This window comes from Bos javanicus, chromosome 15, assembly GCF_032452875.1.
Source record: "Bos javanicus breed banteng chromosome 15, ARS-OSU_banteng_1.0, whole genome shotgun sequence".
Classification (NCBI taxonomy): Eukaryota; Metazoa; Chordata; class Mammalia; order Artiodactyla; family Bovidae; genus Bos; species Bos javanicus.
The window spans coordinates 44,957,523-44,978,880 of record NC_083882.1 but is presented as its reverse complement, the minus strand read 5'-3'; the positions used below and the strand labels follow the sequence as shown (position 1 = coordinate 44,978,880).

The window sequence follows — 21,358 nt, the reverse complement described above, 5'->3', positions numbered from 1 at the left end:
AATCTTTTCAATAAATGGTGTTGGAATAATTGGACTTTCATGGACAAAAACAGACAAACTAAGCAAACTTCAACCTAAACCTCACATCTTATACAAAAATACACTCAAAATGGAGCATAGATGAAAATGTAAAGTGTTAGAGTTTTGGAAAAAAGCACAGAAGAACTATTCATGAGTAGTGTTAGGCAAAATGTTCTAAGATAACATGAAATGCATGATGCATATATTAAAAGATTGAGAAATTGGATCCATATAAAAATTCAAAAATCAACAGCATAAGCAAATACCACTATACACCCATTAAGTGATACATTTAAAGAGGACTAATAATACTAAATGTTGGCAATATACTGAAGCAATTGGGGCTCTTCACATCACAAATGGGAGTGTAAATTAATACAATCACTTTGGAAAATGGTTTGAAAAATTTTAAAGATAAACACCGTATCTCCAGCAATCTCAATCCTAAATATTTACCTAAGACAAACCAGAAAATATATTCACACAGAAATAACTCCAATGTTCATGGCAGTCTCATTTACAATAGCTGAGACCTAGAAACAATTCCCACTAACTGGTGATGGGATTAAAATAAGTCATACATCTATACAGTGAAATACTACTTGCCAATAAAAAGAAATAAAATGGTGATACTCATTATAATGAATCTTAAAATAATTATGCTGAGAGAAGTCATTCACAACAGTGTGTATATACTATATGATTTGCATTTTCTAAATTTACAGGAAAGGGAAGCTAATCTGTATCATCAAAAGCATATCAGTAGTTGTCTGTGGCCAGCGGCACAGATAAAAATGGATTCCAAAGGAGCAGAAAAAATCACTGGGAGGTAATTGAAATTGAAATGCTTGATTGTGATTGTGGCTTGATGGTTTTAAGTTAATCACTGTGAACTTTCTATTTCCCCTAAATCCTGACCAAAATGACAATGTCAGCTGTGTTACATGCAACACTGTAAAAAAAATGATTCTTTAATTGTAAAATGAACATAGAACAAATACGAAATATATTTTTTAGGCTTTTCAGAGTGCAGTGATTCTGGTAACTTGAAACAATGCTTTCAGGGACTCTGAAACTCTATCTGGCAGCATTATAATATAAATATATGATTTATATCATTATAAATATATGATCCCAGTTATGATCATGAGGCTTGCCAGGTAGGATGGGTCTTCTGCCAGTAATGTCTCTTGGGAGTCACAATGAAGAACTGTGAAGATTACGCTCACCAAAGAGAAATGAATGCCTGGTATACACACTGGCATGGCAAAATTTTCACTTTTGAAGTTCCATGTGGCTCTTTTGCATATTACAAAGTCATCATTTTTGGTTTTATGTGATTATATGTTTTCAAATTGTATTTTATCTTTTTAAATAAAATACTATAGTCTGTGTCTATTGATTCCCATATCTTAAATCTTAATGATTCTGTTTCTGTTGTCTCCACTGACGCCCACCGAAGGTTTGTTATTTAGTTACTTCCTTGGTGCTGTTCTTTATTTTTCAGTATGTACTTGTTATCATATTTATTGTTCAGTAGGAATAACAGGCTTGAGTTGTTTGTTTATTCAGTTCACCAAGAGGCACCACCTGTCCTTGACCATCTTATATTCAAGTTCAAGGCTTGAGACTCTCTAGATCTCCAGGGATCTGAGAGATCTGTGCAAGGGTTGGTCACTGTATGTTTCTCTTATCCTAAGGATGTATGTAAAATTTATCCATCAGAATTCTCATCTGGTTGTGTCCTAGGCCTCAAAGTATATTCCTCCCCTCCCAAGGCACCACTAAATGCAAACCTGGGTTGATAAGACTTCCTTCTGGCCTGTCAGATTCTCTCATTGCTGAAGCATATGTGAGTGTTAGGTTTATTTCTCTGGGTTCTCACAGTTCCTGAGGAAGCAATTCCTTACCATCCTGTAACCTCTACTTAAGAGATCTTAAACATCTTATCATTTGTTTTAGTTGTGTTCACTATATGATTGATTCAAATTACTAAACCTGCCATAATTGGAGCAGAAATCTCAAAGGTAAAGGTAAATTATATGCATGTGAGTGGAAGATTAGATTTGTACAAATGTACACAGGTAATAACATATGCAACAGGTGATATCCTCACCTCCTCCATCCTTGCTCAGATGTTATCTTCCCAAAGAGGCCTGCACTGACACTTCCTGCCCTGGCATGTTAAGCTTCATTGCTCTGTCTTTTTCTTCTTTCTTCAAGACCTATCCCCTTCAAATTGTCTGAATCACTAACTTGTGGATTTTATTATCATTTCTCTGCTATCAGATAAATTCTATGAGGGCAGATACATTGGATGCTTGTCATTTACATGTCTAATGGCTTATGATGTTCTTGTAATACAAGAACTCAATATAATTTTTGACTGAAACAACTGCAGTTGGTGTCACAGTTTCACTGGGAAGGAGACAGCAGTGCAGTGGGGAAAGCTGAACTTGCATCTCACTCATCTACAAGTAGGTGGTTGGAGTCAGTACTCCATTTTTGCCAGAGCTGTGTCAGGAGTGCTCAGCAGGAAATTGGAGAAACACATACACACCCACCTGGTGTTATAGCAACAACACAACAGGAGACTTCCTCCAAAAAAAATCTGGAATATGATCCAGAATACAATCATCTTCCAAATATCTATAACATAATCAAAAATCACTTATCATACCAAGAACCAGAAAAGTAAAAACTTCAGTGAGATTAAACATAGTATGTCCACATCAAGACAAAAAGAATCTAGAAATCATCTGTTAAGGATTTAAAACAGCCTTCAAACAAATGTTTCAACAAGCAACCATTAATTTCCTTGGCACAAATTTTAAAAATAGAAAATTTCAGCAAAGAAACAAAAGTCGAAAAATAATAATGTGAAAATGACATAACTGAAAATACAAACACTGAAGTTAAAAAATAAAACTTGCTGGATGATCTCAATAGTCTACTGGAGATGACAGATGATAGAATCAATAAACTTTAACAAAGATAAATATAAATAACTGATCTAAACAAAAGTAAAATAGACTGGAAAAAAAGTTCAGATCTACAGGGATTTGTGGGAAAACAACAAGCTAAAGGAGATCAGTCCTGGGTGTTCTTTGAAAGGAATGATGCTAAAGCTGAAACTCCAGTACTTTGGCCACCTCATGTGAAGAGTTGACTCATTGGAAAAGACTGATGCTGGGAGGGATTAGGGGCAGGAGGAGAAGGGGACGACAGAGGATGCGATGGCTGGGTGGCATCATCGACTCGATGGATGTGAGTTTGAGTGAACTCTGGGAGTTGGTGATGGACAGGGAGGCCTGGCGTGCTGCAATTCATGGGGTTGCAAAGAGTTGGACATGACTGAGCAACTGAACTGAACTGAACATTCATATTTGGGGAGTTCTAGATGAAAGGAGAAAGGGGTACTGAGTAAATACTTAAGGAAATGAAGTCTGAAAACTTTTCAAATTTGATGAAAGATATAGAGCTACAGGTGTAGGCAGTTGAGCAAACTCAAACAGGATAAACCCAGAGAAGTCCATACCACAACATATATAAGTAAAGTTCTGAAAATTAAAAGAAAGAAAAATCTTAAAAGCACTGATGGAGGAAGTATCATTACTTTTAATAATTACTATTATTATTTTAAAAAGCCATAGGATTTTTCAAGTACTAAAACCAAAGAATAGTCAAATGTAAATTCTACATCTGGCAGAAACAGCCTTCAGAAACGAAGGTGAAATAAAGACACTTCAGATGAAGGAAAACTAAAAGAAATTTTCCCCAACAAATCCACCTTTAAATGATGGCAAAAGAAAGTTCCCTGAACAGAAAGCAAATAATAAAAAGAAGACATGGGACTCTAGCAATTAAAAATAAATAGAATGAAAATAAAAAGGGAACATATCAAAACATGTGAGATTAAGTTAAAGGAGTGCTGAGGGGGAAATTTGCAGCACTGAATGCTTACATGACTAAAGAAGAAAGTTCTTAGAATATATGTAGGATTTTTGAAAGAAAAGAAAAAAGTAGAAGATGGCTCTACTTGATATTAAGACTTATTATACAGTTGAAGTCATCAGAATGCAGTGGTACTGGTGGAAGAAAAGATACATTGATCAAATGAAGCTAAACAAAAAATCTAGAAAAAGACCTACATAAGTATGCCAAACACTTGTTTTTTTAAGGTACAGAAGCAGTCCAATGAAAGAAGGAAATCTTTTCAACAAAGGTTCTGGAGTAACTGGACAACCATAGATGGGGGAGCCACCTCAAGCCTAAATGCCACACCTTACACAGCATTACTCAAAGTAGATCTTGGACTTCAATGTATAATGTAGAACTATAAACTGTAAACCTTTTTAAAAAAGGAGAAAATGCTCAAAACAGGGGACTTTCAAAAATTTCTGGGAGTTGACACTAAAATTACAATCCATAAACAGAAAGATTCATCCAACTATTATTTTGAAAATACTGTGTTCCAAACATGTTTTGAATCATTTACTACATATATATATATATACACACACATAGACACATACATACGAAGATGCACACATACATGTATTTTAAAACTTTTTTAAAATGTGTGGAATTAAAAAAAAAAAAAGGTGATACAAATGAATTTATTTACAAGGCAAAAGCAGACTCACAGACTTGGAGAACAAACTTGTGGTTGCCAGAGGGGGCAGGTGGGGGGTAGGGATGGATTGGGAATTTGGGATTGACATGTACATAGTGCTATATTTGAAATAGATAACCAACAGGGACCTACTGTAAAATGAAATAAAATTATAAAATAAAAAATTAAAAAACTATTTTAAAATGGTATCCTATTTCTATTAGAATAATAGTGGTGCCGGGGCATATAAGCTAATTCTATAATATTTTAAATGCTTTGTACACAAAGAGATTATTTTGTTGGAAGCACTCTGATTTTGAAACCAGGCAGGACCCTGTGGGGCTCCCAGGCACAGAAACCTTTCTGTGTCCCCTGTTTCTTGTTTGTTGGGAATAGGCTTCAGCCTCCACAACCTTCCCTGAGTTCCAAATGGCAGGTTCAAACAGTTGCTAATCAGGAAAAGGAGGAGACACAAAAGCAAGACAGGAGAAGTCAAGAAACAAAAGTGCAGCCTTGGGAGAATCCTGGTACCAGCTCAAGGGATACGCATAACAATATTTTTGAGCTCTTCTGCAGAACTAAAATCTCCAACAAATGGAAAATATTAACTACTTGATGACATATTATTTATTCCAGAAAGAAGGTCACAGTTTGATAACCTTGAGAACCACAGAAGCTCAATGGGAGACCAAATGAGGCCAGATTAAAGGAATGCAAGCCCTGCACACATTTTAATTCCTATCAACAACTTCACCCTTGAAACAGTGCCATAAAACTCCTTATAAAATCCCCCTTGGTTGGGACACAGAGTTTTGAGGCCATGAGTCCACTATGTCCCCTTTTGCCTGGCAAAGTAATAAAGCAATTCTTTTCTTTTTCATCCAAAACTCTTCTCCAAGATTTGATTTGGTACCAGTGCAGAGTGACTGAGTTTTGGCATCAATTTCCCCATTTTTATTTTCCATCAGTCTGTAATTTTTAAATGTTCAGGGTTCTTTTATTTACCACCTGAAGGATGAACCTACTTGCACTATCTACTATCTTTCTTAAGGCAATCTGCATTTCTTTGTTTCTTAGACTGTAAACAATGGGATTAAGCAGAGGTGTCAGCACTGTATATGTCACAGCCATCAGCATATCTTCACGGAATGAGTCACTGTTCTTGGGCCTCAAATAGACAAAGCCAGCAAATCCATAGTGTGTGCACACCACAGTGAGGTGGGAGGAGCAAGTTGAGAAGGCCTTATACCTCCCCTTGGCAGAAGGCATCTTCATAACTATGGACCCAATGAAGACATAGGAAATCATAATTAAAATAAAGCTGCCCACCAACACAAAGGCAGAGAGCACAAAAATAGCCATTTCATAAGACAGAGTATAATCACAAGCCAGGCAGACCACAGGCGAGATGTCGCAAAAGAAGTGCTGGATGGTGTTGGAGTCACAAAAAGATAAGTTGAATACAATGGTGACGATGCACATAGAAACCAGGAACCCAACCAACCAAGCAGCCATCATTAACTGAAAGCAGATCTTCCGGGTCATGAGGGTGGAGTAGTGCAGTGGGTTGTGAATAGCAGTGTAACGGTCATAGGACATGGCGGCCATGATGAAGCAGTTATTGCCTGACAAGCCAAAGAAGAAAAACATCTGTGTGGCACACTCAAAAACAGAAATGGACTTACTGTCTGATAGCAAGTCCACCAACATGCGGGGGATGATTACCATAGCGGTACAGGTTTCTGAAAAGGAGAGGCCACAGAGGAAAAAGTACATGGGGATGTGAAGGCTGTGATTGAGCTTGACGGCCACCATTATGGACACATTTGCAGCTAGAATGGTCACATGGGAGAAGAAAACCATCACAAAGAGGAGATCTTGCAGGTCCGGGAAACTGGAAAATCCCCACAGAAGGAATGTGCTCACTGTGGTATGATTGTCCATCCTCCTGGTGCACGTAGCAACTCTCTTTCAAAGGCAGAGGGTTGTTGAAATGAAGACTCTGAGATGAGTATAAACTGTCCTTATGGACTGATGTCACCTAGACTGTAATCAAGGGAACCTGAACTTCAAGGCACCTCTTCATGAGAGAGTCTGAGACAGTGATTCCAAAGGCAGTTGACTGAAGTCAAGTTTAGAAAGCAGAGTAGTGAGAATGATTCTAGTATGGGACTCTGTATTAAGGACATAGAGCGAGCCCAAATATCTTCTTGGATTATACTCACAAAGCCATTCTAATCTCTCTTTTCCAAACTATATCTGCATGTAAGAGGAAAATATGAATAAAATTTCTTTGTTCTTGTCCACAGGATTTATTGATTGTATTCAATGCTTCTTGAGATGTAATGTTAACCTGGTACTCACAGGCATTTCATAAACTATTGGCTGAATGAATAAAATAATCTAATCATTGAAATCACTTAAAATAAATATTAAACTTTTAAAGAATTAGGGATATGAGTGAAATTATCCAAAAGACCTCTGACTTTCCTTTCAAAGAATCTTTTCATCAGTGCACTAAAAGTCACAATGTGACAATAATCTGACCACAAAAATTAATTTAACATGTTGTAATTTCTGCAGAGTTTCTAACCACACTAACTTTTGGAGCTTGAGATATATAATATCATTAGTTCTTAAGACATAATAATTTTCAAATTTCTTAATTTCTCATTGAAGTTCTTTCCCAGATGCCCAACATAATATTAATGGACTAGCTTGGAGTCAAAATGATTTTGAAGGCACTGTCTCATTTAGAATGGCATATTCTGGTAATAATGTTCTAATCAAATTTTGACTCTTTTAGCAAAACCTCCAGGACATTTCCTAGCAGATGTACTTGTTATGTGGTCTGCTTGGAAGTGCAGACCTGAATGGAATAAACTCAAATTCTTCAGATCAATTTGGTAAATCATATCGCTATTTCAATTTTTCATTAAACATTTGATCTCATAAGAGGTAAGGGGAGAAATGTGAAATGAAAAATCTCCATAGAATTTTGATTTTAACTTCAGTCATTGTTAAAGGGAATGGGGAAGAAAAATAGTAAGGAATCAGTGGTGGAAAAAGAAGAGTACAAGAGAAATAGAGAAACACTAGCTAGAAATTATTCTGCAGGACTAACACATATTTTGCCATTTGAAGAGTTACCATTTTCTTTTTGCACTGTAGTTATGGGGATAGAATACAAGAGGAGTCAGGCTAGGTGACCAGCACCCATCTATTACCCATAATGTGTCAGACATGAGACAGAGAGAAAGCTACTTCATGTAGTCCTCACAAATCTCTGTGTTTGGAATTTTTCATTCTGATTTTATAAAAGATCAAGTGAGTTATAGAGTGGTTAAGTGATTATGGAAGTCATCCATTTGTTCAACACATATTGACTAAATGAATACAATGGGCTAGACAATGTTGTACATGAGAAACACAAAATGTAACCAGACACATAGGATCTCTGTGATGTGAGAGTGAATGGCTACTTTGGTTTGTGGAGTCTGGGACACCCTCTCTGAGGAGGTAACATGCTTAAATGGAGAACAGAATGGCAATAAGCAACCAGCAGGTAAAGATTAGGGGAGAGAGCATTAACCACATGGTTCACAACCAATTCAATCACTCTAAGGTGGGAAACTCATCCACCCAAGCAATCTTCCTAGACCCAAATGGCTTGTCTCTGTGACCACTCCACTCTCCTCTGAAGGTTTTTGTCCATTTACCTCTAAAGGAAACTTTTTCAATTTTATTGCTTTAGCTATCACTTACCTTTTATGACTCTCCAATTCTGACTTCTATCATATAGAAAACTCCAATTTCCTTTGGCACATTTCCAGGCCAAAATGTCCTCAAAGTATTGAATGTAAGATTTTCAGACCAGATCTGGCCACATTTCCCATACATGTCAGAGTTCCCTCCCGTACTTCCTACTTGAGTTAGTTACCGACATCAGAGAGCTACCATAAGATTCTATTTTTTACTCCTTCTCCATTTTCATAATTCCAGATGACTCGTTTGCCAACATCTTTATCATCTTTTTTTTTAAAATTACCCCCGTTATTTTCCTGGACCTATCCCACAGAGTGTATATGGTGCTCCCTTGGTTGGTTATTTGTCACAAGTTGCCTGTGTTTTCATTTTATTTACCACATTGTGACTTGTTGTTAGATATCCAAATACAGAATATATCACTACTGCTGCTGCTGCTGCTGCTAAGTTGCTTCAGTCGTGTCCGACTCTGTGCGACCCCATAGACGGCAGCCTACCAGGCTCCTCCATCCTTGGGATTCTCCAGGCAAGAGTACTGGAGTGGGTTGCCATGAATATATCACTAATAGTGTCAAAAGCAGTGAATAGATGCATATTCCTTATAGAAGGAAATCCAAATACCCCAACATGCTATTTGATGCTCATCACAAATGGATCCCTAGGCACTGCTACTGGCCCAGTTTCTGCTACATCCCTCTGCCCACCCTACACTCAAACCAGACCATGGTGCCCTCTATTTTCCAAACACATCATGATCCATATTGTGCTGCACCTTTGCACATGGTGTCCCCTCTGCCTCAGTTTCTCCTCCCCTATTTTACTTCTATTAGACTTTTACCAAGTTTTCGGGCCCTAACTTGAATTACTTTGATTCCTCACCTTCTCTTTTTATCCACATTTTCTAGATTCCAGGATCCTAACTATAAAATGTCTTCTTTCTATTCCATCACTCATGTGTTTCTTTTTCTTTTTTGCCAGTCTCTACTTTTTCCATCTTCTAGATCTATCGTTCAGCACCTACCACATTTTCTCCATCAAGTATATGATTATGCTATATATCTCCTCATTTTCAACATGTTTCATATATACTTTTCTTACAAACGCGATAATTCTAATAACTTCTAAACTTCATTGCATGCTTCAGTTATTGCTGTTGTTCAGTCGCTAAGTCATGTCTGCCTCTCTGTGACCCAATGGACTGCAGCACAACAGGCTCCTCTGGCCTCCACTATCTCCCAGAGTTTCTTTAAATTCCTGTCCATTGAGTTGGTAATGCTATCTCATACATCCTCTTCGCTATCCTAAGAGATAAATGCTATTAATATGACTGTATTGCCTGGAAAATCCCATGGACAGAGGAGCCTGGTAGGCTGCAGTCCATGGGGTCATGAAGAGTTGGACACAACTCAGCAGCTTCACTTTCACTTTTCACTTTCATGCATTGGAGGAGGAAATGGCAACCCACTCCAGTGTTCTTGCCTGGAGAATCCCAGGGATGACGGAGCCTGGTGGGCTGCTGTCTATGGGGTCTCACAGAGTCGGACACGACTGAAGCAACTTAGCAGCAGCAGCAGCTGGTGAAAAAAGGATAGCTTAGAGAGTTAGTTTGCCAAAGGCAATACAGCTGGTAAGTGTACATGGATAATATTTACACAGCAATGCAGTGACTATCTGGAGACCCATTTATGTGGCTACTTGATTATTAGGCCTACCCTCATTGCAAGTGTCCTAGCATGGCATTCAAGGTCTTAACCTGTCCAGCCACATCTCCTGTTGCCCTAGATGGGGAACATTCCCGTTTCCCAAATACATGTCCTTCAAGGCTTCTAATTTGCACACATTATTTTCTCTAATCTGCAATATCCTTCCTGAACTTTCCTGCCTGATAGAGGGCTAACACTCTTGAAAATACAGTTCCAATGGCACTTTCCCACAGAAAGCCTACCTAAAACTCCTGGCTGTGTTAGTCATTTCTACTAGATTCACATGTCATTTTATTAAGATGAAATTTTGTTTTAATTTCCTCCTTCCTCCTACACTAAAACAGGCAGAGACCAGTTTAAAATCTACTGAATGTAGGTTTTTGAGTAATTTCAGTGACTATTGAAAAAATTTAAATTTCATCCTCTCCAGAAAGCCACTCATTATTATTATATTGCTCATTTACTAATTCCTCTATAATCCATTTTTAAATGTATAAATAAAATGTATTTTGTGTGCACACATACTAAAGTTATAGGCTGCTCCCAGGAAAGTTTTAAGAATCTTGTCACCTAGCAATGGGAATGCATGTATAGAAGTTTTCTACATGCTCTCTTAATTGTAATAAAGATGGTGAAAAAAAAAAACAACAAACTTCTGAAAATGTCAACAATGTTTGCTTAGAGTCTAAGAGAATGAGACTAGCATTTTCTCATGTTAGGTACTACCCCAATTTCTGTTGAATCGAATCACACTTGAACTACAACAGTGGTCATCTACTAAGGGGCATATTGAACTCTCCAGGGTAGCTTTGTCAAAATCGTGCATGTCTACCCATGTCCACCACAAGTTCTTAGCAGGCCTTGCCAAGAAGAGAAATCTCTGGCATATGAGGGTACATGTCCTCTGTATAGTCTTTCTCACTAGTTATTGTTGAGAATTTTTGACTTGGATGATTCTTTTCAAATTCTTGGCTTTTTCCCATACAATTCTCGTACAGTAATGATAGAAGATTATGCCAGTATGATACTATATTCATTGTTCCCAATTGCCCTGGCAGGAACTGGAGAGAAGAAAATCTGTAACATGTTTTCATCCCTTCTATTTGTTTTTCCCAAGCACTACTCTCTTCATTAATCTGGATTTTGCTTTGAATTCAGCATCCTATTCAGAACTGTGAAGTTCTTCAAAGCTTCCCCAGTACTGTTTCCTGGATTCCAACTCTACCAGGCATAGGGAACTTTCAACATTCTCACTTCCTAGATTGTCTATACCCATATTTTAATACTTTCCAACAGGCTATTAATATCTACTGGCACTTGATTATTAGAAGATACAGAATAATCACTGTAAAGAGAATAAAATCCTATAATGTCCATGTTCTACACAAGGAAAACACCTTCTAGTCTCTTAAATTCATGAAGTAGTAAGCTAGAGGAAGAACTTACAGTCTCATATCTCAGATGTGGCTTTCTGCAATACTTTCTGTGATTTCAAATATTTCATATTTCAGGGATAATTTTTAAAGCAATTTTTCCTTTTGAATGCCTGTGATGAGTCCCTCTGGAATTAGTCTCCTTAACACAAAAGGTAGTATCTTCTCCATTCATTAAGGATGGAGCTCAGTACCATAAAAGATTTTAATGAGAGTCCTCTGGCCACAGGACTCTCTTAGACTACTGTTTTAGATACCAGGAGTCTTGTGCTCTGTGATCCCAATGTGATGTCCTCCAAAAATGTTTTATAATCCTGTTCTACATAAGTGTAATGATGTTTATACCTACAATTCTGAAGAACAAAGTGATGGAAACAAGTTGCTAAAAATAAACCTAGGGATTTAGATGATCCCCTCAGGCATATTTTACTTACTGCACGATACCATTTCTTTTATAATTCTGAAAATTTGCCAAGTCCCTAAAAACTCCACTACCCTATACACAGGTCAACTGGAATGGCATGCCATGAGAAGTTATTACCTGGAGAATCATTCAAAAGATTAGTAAAAAGAAGATTTTTTTCTGGATCACATTAAACTGTAGAAAATGCTTAAAGAGACAGGAACACCAAACCACCTTACCTACCTCCTGAGAAACTTGTATGCAGGTCAAGAAGCAATAGTTAGAACCGGACCTGGAAAAACAGACTCATTCAAAATTGGGAAAGGAGTATGTAAAGTCTATATACTGTCACCCTGCTAATTTAACTTATATGCAGAGTACACCGAGTGAAATGCCGGGCTGGATGAAGCACAACCTGGAATCAAGATTGCTGGAGAAATATCAGTAACCTCAGATACGCAGATGACAGCACCCTTAAGGCAGAAAATGAAGAACTAAATAGCCTCTTGATTAAAGTGAAAGAGGAGAGAAAAAAGCTGGTTTGAAACTCAACATTCAAAAAACAAAAGTCATGACATCTGGTTCCATCACTTCATGGCAAATAGATGAGTAAAAAAGTGGAAACAGTGACAGACTATTTTCTTGGGCTCCAAAACCACTGCAGATGGTGATTGCAGCCATGAAATTAAAAGATGCTTGCTCCTTGAAAGAAAAGCTGTGACAAACCTAGACAGTGTATTAAAAAGCAGAGACATTACTTTGCTGACAAAGGTCTGTATAGTCAAAATTGTTTTTACAGTTGTCATACGATGAGAGTTGGACCATATAGAAGGCTGAGTGCCAAAGAAGTGATGCTTTTGAATTGTGCTGGAGAAGACTCTAGAGAGTTCCCTGTACAGCAAGGAGATCAAACCAATCAATCCTAAAGGAAATCAACCCTGAATATTCATTAGAAGGACTGATGCTGAAGCTGAAACTCCAATACTTTGGCCACCTGATGTGAAGAGCAGACTTGTTGGAAAAGACCCTGATGCTGAAAAATACTGAGGGCAGGAAAAGAAGGGGGCAACAGAGGATGAGATGGTTGGATGGCATCACTGACTCGATGGATATGAGTTTAAGCAAACTCTGAGATATAGTGAGGAACAGGGAAGCCTGGTGTGCTATAGTCCATAAGGTCACAAAGAGTCATACATGATTTAGAGACTGAACAACAACAAAATATAAGATTAACACACAGCATAAACACTATGATTTCTCCCTTAGTGGCAACTATTCTATAGAAGACCTGGCTGTGAAGGAAAATTCCATTTCATATAAATCCCGTTACTGTACTGCTGCTGCTGCTGCTGCTAAGTCACTTCAGTTGTGTCCGACTCTGTGTGACCCCATAGACGGAAGCCCACCAGGCTCCCGTGTCCCTGGGATTCTCCAGGCAAGAACACTGGAGTGGGTTGCCATTTCCTTCTCCAGTGCATGAAAGTGAAAGTGAAGTTGCTCAGTCATATCTGACTCTTCGCGACCCCATGGACTGCTGCCTACCAGGCTCCTCCCTCCATGGGATTTTCTAGGCAAAAGTACTGGAGTGGGGTGCCATTGCCTTCTCTGCATCATCTGTACTACCATCTACCTAATGTGCTACTAAGTCTTATCTCCAATAACAATCCAACACTTGATACAAACCAGTGCACATGTATCTTTTGCTTAATATTTGCGCTTTCTTCATTTTGTACTCTGTTCTGTCAAAAAAAAAAAAAATAGCTTCTTCTGATTTGACTCATCCAAACTCTTGCCCACTCTTTTTTTTTTTTTCACTCTTTTTAAGGTTCAGAAATGCTACCTCATTTCTAAGAAGCCCCTTGCTTGAATGATGCATAAAAACAGAGAGAAATTGCAGTCATTAAGTATGAGTTCTATGAGGAGAGACACTTTGGATGACCTCCACTGGACACAGAACCTCAATGCTAGCAGATGTAGTGTTGCAATCCAGATAGCTCTACATAGCAATAAATTGGGATTTTCTGAAGCTAGGCAGAGAGTTTTGTGCCTTTCCCCAATCTCCCTTACCAGGCCAGTGAACATTTCAACTTCTTTGAGACTCAGCTGCTAATATATCCTTTTGAGATTTACTGGTGGCTAAAAAGAATATAATTGATTTGAAATACCTGAAAGAGCATGCCCTCATTCCCACAGTGCCCCATGGCCAACAACTTAATGATATAGTATTTAAAAGCAACAATGACAAAAACACCCTGTTGTCACATGGTAGGACAACTCTGCTGTATCATTCATGGTTCAGTGCTCCTACGGTTTCAAACTGAAGCTACACGTCAGTAGAACCTGCATCTTTATCCAGCTTCTCCCCACGCCTGTCCTGCCTCTCCCTCTCCTTACGTTTTCTTCTGAGCTCATTCCTCAGTAAATCACTCACATATGAATTACAGTTTAAGGTCCTGTTTTAGAGACACTGTCTTCATTAAAAAAAAAAAAATACTTTCACTAATCTGTTTAGTTCACACACATAGAATCAGCTTGTCTATTTATACAAACTGTCTTTCTAGAATTTTGACCCATATTCATTGAATGCATGCATCAAGTTTTGGAAAACTGTCACCTTACTTTTTTTTACTTACTTTACTTTACTTACTTCCTTATTATATTGTGTCTTCCAATCATGAACATGGTATATCTCACTCTATTATTTATGTCTTCTTTCTCTCAGCTGTTCTGTAACTTTTAGTGAAGACATGTTGTATAGCTTTCCATAAATTTATTCCTAAATACTATGGTTTTTAACATGTTTTATGAAATACATTTTTATTTTAATCTTTCCATTGTTTGTTGGAGTATATAAAAATAAAATTTCTTTTATATATTAAGAATGTTATCCTGTGATCTTACTAAATGAGTTATAGTACATGTTTTATAGATTTCTTAGAATATTCTGCATGAACACATCTATAAATGGAGGCAGTTTCACTTATTCCTGTTTCAACTACATACTTTTTAAATTTTTTGTTGTCTTTTATAAATAGCTGGGACCTCCAGTAAAATGCTGAATAAAAGTAGTGATAGTGAACCTCCTTATTTTTTTTCCCAAGTGTAGGTGAAAGTCATTTAATCTTTTACCATTAAGAATGATGTTAGCTGAAAGATTTTCATAGATGTTCATTATCAGTATTATTGTTGGTGCTGATATTCCTCTCTTCTCCTTTCCTGCTTTCTTTTGGGTTGTTTGAATTATAAAAATCTCACTTAAATCTTTCCACTGGTATTTTGGCATACTTCTTGCATTATGCTGCTTAGGAGTTATTCTCAGAATAAGAATATATGTTGCCAAATTCAGTTGTCAAATATATGTAAACTCAATTCAGTTTACTTAGGACCTGAGTCTCCTGCATTGCAGGCAGATTCTTTACCTTCTGAGCCACCAGGGATGCCCCAATAATGAAGTAATTCACACAAAATATGGAGACCCTGCAATCCTATATGCTGATTTTCCTCCTTCCACCTTTATGCTATACTTGTCAGACATATGTCTTATTTCTCTATTCATAAAGACCCCACTTAACAATATTACTTTTTTTGTTTTGGTAAGTTTTATGTACTTTAAAGAAATTAAAAAGGAAGAGAGTTCCAGAAAAACATCTATTTCTGCTTTATTGACTATGCCAAAGCCTTTGACTGTGTGGATCACAATAAACTGTGGAAAATTCTGAAAGAGATGGGAATACCAGACCACCTGACCTGCCTCTTGAGAAACCTATATGCAGGTCAGGAAGCAACAGTTAGAACTGGACATAGAACACCAGACTGGTTCCAAATAGGAAAAGGAGTACGGCAAGGCTGTATATTGTCACCCTGCTTATTTAACTTATATGCAGAGTAAATCATGAGAAACACTGGGCTGGAAGAAGCACAAGCTGGAATCAAGATTGCCGGGAGAAATATCAATAACCTCAGATATGCAGATGACACTACCCTTATGGCAGAAAGTGAAGAGGAACTAAAAAGCATCTTGATGAAAGTGAAAGAGGAGAGTGAAAAAGTTGGCTTAAAACTCAACATTCAGAAAACTAAGATCATGGCATCTGGTCCCACCACTTCATGGGAAGTAGATGGGGAAACAGTGTCAGACTTTATTTTTCTGGGCTCCAAAATCACTGCAGATGGTGACTGCAGCCATGAAATTAAAAGACGCTTACTCCTTGGAAGGAAAGTTATGATTAACCTAGATAGCATATTGAAAAGCAGGGACACTACTCTGCCAACAAAGGTCTGTCTAGTCAAGGCTATGGTTTTTCCTGTGGTCATGTATGGATGTGAGAGTTGAACTGTGAAGAAAGCTGAGCACCGAAGAATTGATGCTTTTGAACTGTGGTATTGGAGAGGACTCTTGAGTGTCCCTTGGACTGCAAGGAGATCCAACCAGTCCCCTTTAAAGGAGATCAGTTCTGGGTGTTCTTTGGAAGGACTGATGCTAAAGCTGAAATTCCAATACTTTGGCCACCTCATGTGAAGAGTTGACTCATTGGAAAAGACTCTGATGCTGGGAGGGATTGGGGGCAGGAGGAGAAGGGGACAACAGAGGATGAGATGGCTGGATGGCATCACCGACTCGATGGACATGAGTTTGAGTGAACTCCGGGAGTTGGTGATGGACAGGGAGGCCTGGCGTGCTGCAATTCATGGGGTTGTAAAGAGTCGGACATGACTGAGCAACTGAACTGAACTGAAGAGGAATACAATATTTTTTATATTAAACCAGTGTTTCTCATTTTAGATTCTCTTCATTCATTTTTGAAAATCAGACACTTCCATTCTCTCCTTGAGGTCTTGCTCCTCCTGCTTGTATTACAAAGGTCCTGCTATGGCGACAGTGGCTTGGTTTCCTAGGGATGTATGCAAAGCCCAGAGATTCTCTTTTAGAAATGATCATATAAGGAACTGGAGAAGAATGTCTATGTACTGAATCCTAGCCTCCACTGGTTGGAGTTGCCCCTGGGGCCATAGCTTCTTCCATATCTGGGAGGCACTTGTTTTTGGACTGAGCAGACTTCTCATGCCTTCCTAGAAGGTCTTGGGTTTCAGAGAAGGAATGCAGCAAGCATTAAAGTGAAGCTGTCGTTCACTTTACAGTCAGTAGCACTGAAAGTGGGAAACTATCAATATGAGTCAGAACCATCCAGTACAAGTTGCTTGAGTTCATCAGTTTCAGTTCTCTTATCTGATAAATGAGGATAATAAAAGTACCTACATCATAAAATTGTCAAGAGAATTAAATATGTGAAAACGGTTAAGCACAGTTCTTAGCAAAAGTGAGCCCTGAATGATTGATTGTTCTTATCATTTCATCGATGGCAAATCCCAGTTCCTCAAAAACAAAGCCTAAGAGGCTAATATAGGAGATAACAGATTTAGGATTAGCAAGAGAATTCATTTGGGATTGAATATTAGGGTTGAAAATACCTGTATTGTACTACTATCCATCTACTTAAAAGGTACTACTCAGAAATGGATTGCTTTAAGGTTACTGACAGTGAGAGACTATTTCTTATCTAGAAGTCATCCCTTTACTTTGTAATTCTCTAGAAGACTTTTAAGCTTTTGCTTTTTTACTTTAAGATAATTAATACACATGTTCAATTTTTTTGTTATTTAAAATTCAACTTTCCATCATATTCTACAACATATTATCCCAAAGTAGTTAATAACATGTATTATAAATATCAATATAGATTACTTATCAAAAAACATATATTGAATGGATAAATCTAAAATTACCTTTTTATACCTGAAATTTAGTACTATTTCTTAATTGGAAATATCAAAGAAAATCTGGAACCAGTGTTTATCTCTAAGACAATTTATTGTATTGTACTTTCCAGTAAATTATTAAATGAAGGTTGTAGAAGTATGTATAAATATCTTAATAGAAGCAAAAGAATAAATTGACCACTTGAGAATTGAAAGACTCTTGAAATATTAGTTGCTCTGGTGTGTGAATTGAACTGTTGAGTATTCACCATGGAACATAATGACATTTCAACATTGCTTTTGAATTCACATTTGAATCTCTAGATTCTTCAGAGATTTACCCCCAAAGGCAAACAAAAATTAAAGATAGCTTTATAATCACAATCACCATGATTTGTTACAGAAAGATGAATTTTTATTCCAGGAGGTAAGATTTTAGCTTTTGTTAATGAATCTGTTGTACTGATTTTCATTTACTATTTGAGAACTTTCTACTCCCTAAAATTGTCTCTGAATTCACAAGTTAGAGTTGGGGAACAGGGCAGTTTTAATCAAGCAACTAGTAGGTAATGTTAGCTGCAGAGCTATTTCCACCATCAATTTCATGCGTAGTCAGTTTCAAGCATAGTCCATAACAAGGATCCTTTGTTCCTGATCTATAACAAGGAAACTCATATGGCCATTCAACACTCTCCAAACTCGGCACTCCAACATAATGCTAGTAACTTTACTCTAGAGATGTTTGGGCATTTACTGGTGTTTAAAGATTTCAATTGAAGATTAAAAAATTGAAAGATATTATATCTATTTTTGTAAAAAGAATTATTTTGTTTATGGATCTGTTGCTTTAGCTTCAAGAGAATAACACATCATGTAAAGCTCAGGGCTTAAGTCAGCAATTTCAGAAATGAGGACCACTAACTAGGTGATCATTCTTCATTTTATTCAGTTATAGATTATGTTGAAAATATTTCATTCTGCTGCTGCTGCTAAGTCACTTCAGTCGTGTTCGACTCTGTGCGACCCCATAGACGGCAGCCCACCAGGCTCCCCCGTCCCTGGATTTCTGGAGGCAAGAACACTGGAGTGGGTTGCCATTTCCTTCTCCAGTGCATGAAAGTGAAAAGTGAAAGTGAAGTTGCTCAGTCATGTCTGACTCTTAGAAACCCCATGGACTGCAGCCTATTAGGCTCCTCCATCCATGGGATTTTCCAGGCAAGAGTACTGGAGTGGGGTCCCATTGCCTTCTCCAATTTCATTCTATAAATAGTCCAATTAGAAAACACTGTTAAAGTAGGAAGTAATTTGGTTTGAATAAATGTATTTTAATTATGTACTTATATCAATCATGCTTTTTACATAGTGATTACATCAATATTTCAAACTACCTAATAATCTTTTTAATTTAAAAAATCCACAACCCTAATTTGAAATTGGTTTCTGTTATACTATCAAGAACATTTTTATTTCTCCTTTAAAAAAGTTTTAAGGGATAAATATTATGAAATACATAACTAGAAATACATAACTATGTATAAAAGAGATTTACATAACTGCCAGAAGGCTTAAAGGATAATCTGTTATACACTCATTGCCAGATGTATTGGACTTTGTAGTCAGTATTATATATTGCGTGGTTACTAGAGGAAATGGGTAGTCAGATTTTTTTGGACTTCATATTTTGATTCTATCAACTGCTATATAATCTTGTACAACTTATATAACCTCCTCAGATTCAGTTTACTCACCTATAAAATAATAAAAATAAATATTTGATGAAAAATAGACTATAAACATCTACTATATATATATACTAAATACCAGACTAAATTATAAGCATAGACTATATATACACACACATACTAAATTATAAGCATATAAATATAAAATGCTTAAATTGATGCTTATAATTTATAAGCATATAATAAAATTTAGCTATTAATCAAATCTCTATTACAAAACCCTACACATTTCTTTTCTAATTTTTTAATTATACTCATTGATTTTTTTTAATCTCATTTGTTATATTTGTTCTATGAGTTTAAATCCACTTTAAGTGCATTTTGGACACAATATGATACATAAGGTAAAAGACATTATTTCAAGAAAGTTTTCTGATAATTCTGCTGAAAATAATAGTCTCACAACTGCATGTAAATATGCACTGATTCTTGAATATCTTTATTTATAATCACACCCTATATCTGTACTAATACAAATGAAATTATCAAATTTACAACTTCTGTAATAAATTGTTTTATCTAGGTTCATTTTGGTAGCAGCTACCTTATCTCATGGATTCCCTGTGGCAGAGGAATGGTACTACAATGACAGGATTCATTTTACTGGGTTTAACAAATGATCCAGTCCTTCGAATCATCCTCTTCATGATCATCCTCTGTATCTACCTGGTGACCATATGTGGGAATCTCAGCACAATCATTCTTATCAGAATCTCGTCTCAGCTCCATCATCCTATGTATTTTTTCCTGAGCCACTTGGCCATTGCTGATGTGGGCTATTCATCTTCTGTTATACCCAATATGCTTGTAAACTTCCTGGTGGAGAAAAATACTATCTCCTACCCTGGATGTGCCATCCAGCTTGGTTCAGCTGTTTTATTCGGGTCAACTGAGTGTATCCTTTTGGCTGCCATGGCATATGATCGCTTTATAGCAATCTGCAGCCCACTGCTTTATTCCACCAAAATGTCCACACAAATCTGTGTCCAGTTACTCATAGTGGCTTACATAGGTGGTTTTTTCAATGCCTCCTCCTTTACTATTTCCTTCTATTTTTTACACTTCTGTGGACCAAATCGAGTCAATCATTTTTTCTGTGATTTTGCTCCTTTGGTGGAACTCTCCTGTTCTGACATCAGTATCCCTGCAGCTGTCCCCTCATTTATGGCTGGCTCCATCGTTGTGATCACAGTGACTGTCATAGCTGTATCCTACATCTACATCCTCATCACCATCCTGAAGATGCACTCCACTGAGGGGCGCCACAAAGCCTTCTCCACCTGCACGTCCCACCTCACAGCAGTCACTCTGTTCTATGGGACCATCACGTTCATTTACGTGATGCCCAAGTCCAGCTACTCAACTGACCAGAACAAGGTGGTGTCTGTGTTCTACATGGTGGTGATCCCCATGTTGAACCCCCTCATCTACAGCCTCAGGAACAATGAGATTAAGGGGGCTCTGAAGAGAGCTTGCCAGAAAAATACTTTCTTAGTGAAGTCTGTTATTTCATAGGATTTGATACAATAATATGCCATATATATAATAATGAGAGGAAATTAAGTGTTTGTGGTTTAAATATACCCATCACATTATCCTGGTTGCTATCTTTTAGTAAAGGTAGGGAGAAGATTTTCAGATACCTAATTGTGAGTCAAAGACCCATAGTAAGTTTCCTTTAATAAAATTAAACTTACAATTAAGAAAAAAATTGGTTCATATAAACATATTTCATCTTTTAAAATCATTTTAAAATGTTATTCATATATTTTTTCAAAAATTGTAATCTACCATAGGATTATTGTATCTCCAAACATTTAAGCCTGTGTGTATTTTCAACTGCAGTCTATTCTGTAATAAGGGAGATAACTATAGTTTTGCTTGTGTACATTCTGAAAGGAAATGACAAAGTGGAATCT

At 37.1% G+C, this 21,358-nt stretch overlaps 2 protein-coding genes across 2 annotated transcripts; one reads left to right on the top strand and one right to left on the bottom strand.

Moving 5' to 3' along the window:
• Positions 1 to 5,504: 5,504 nt before the first annotated feature.
• Positions 5,505 to 6,902, bottom strand: LOC133261206 (olfactory receptor 10T2-like). The gene has a single exon (XM_061439721.1). It carries the CDS (start codon positions 6,578 to 6,580, stop codon positions 5,615 to 5,617), a length of 966 nt encoding a protein of 321 aa, XP_061295705.1. The 5' UTR covers positions 6,581 to 6,902; the 3' UTR covers positions 5,505 to 5,614.
• A 10,593-nt stretch (positions 6,903 to 17,495) lies between these two features.
• On the top strand, positions 17,496 to 20,954 carry LOC133260944 (olfactory receptor 5P76-like). Its single transcript, XM_061439570.1, has 2 exons — positions 17,496 to 17,504; positions 20,010 to 20,954. Exon 2 carries the CDS (start codon positions 20,025 to 20,027, stop codon positions 20,952 to 20,954), a length of 930 nt encoding a protein of 309 aa, XP_061295554.1. The 5' UTR covers positions 17,496 to 17,504; positions 20,010 to 20,024.
• Positions 20,955 to 21,358: the final 404 nt, after the last annotated feature.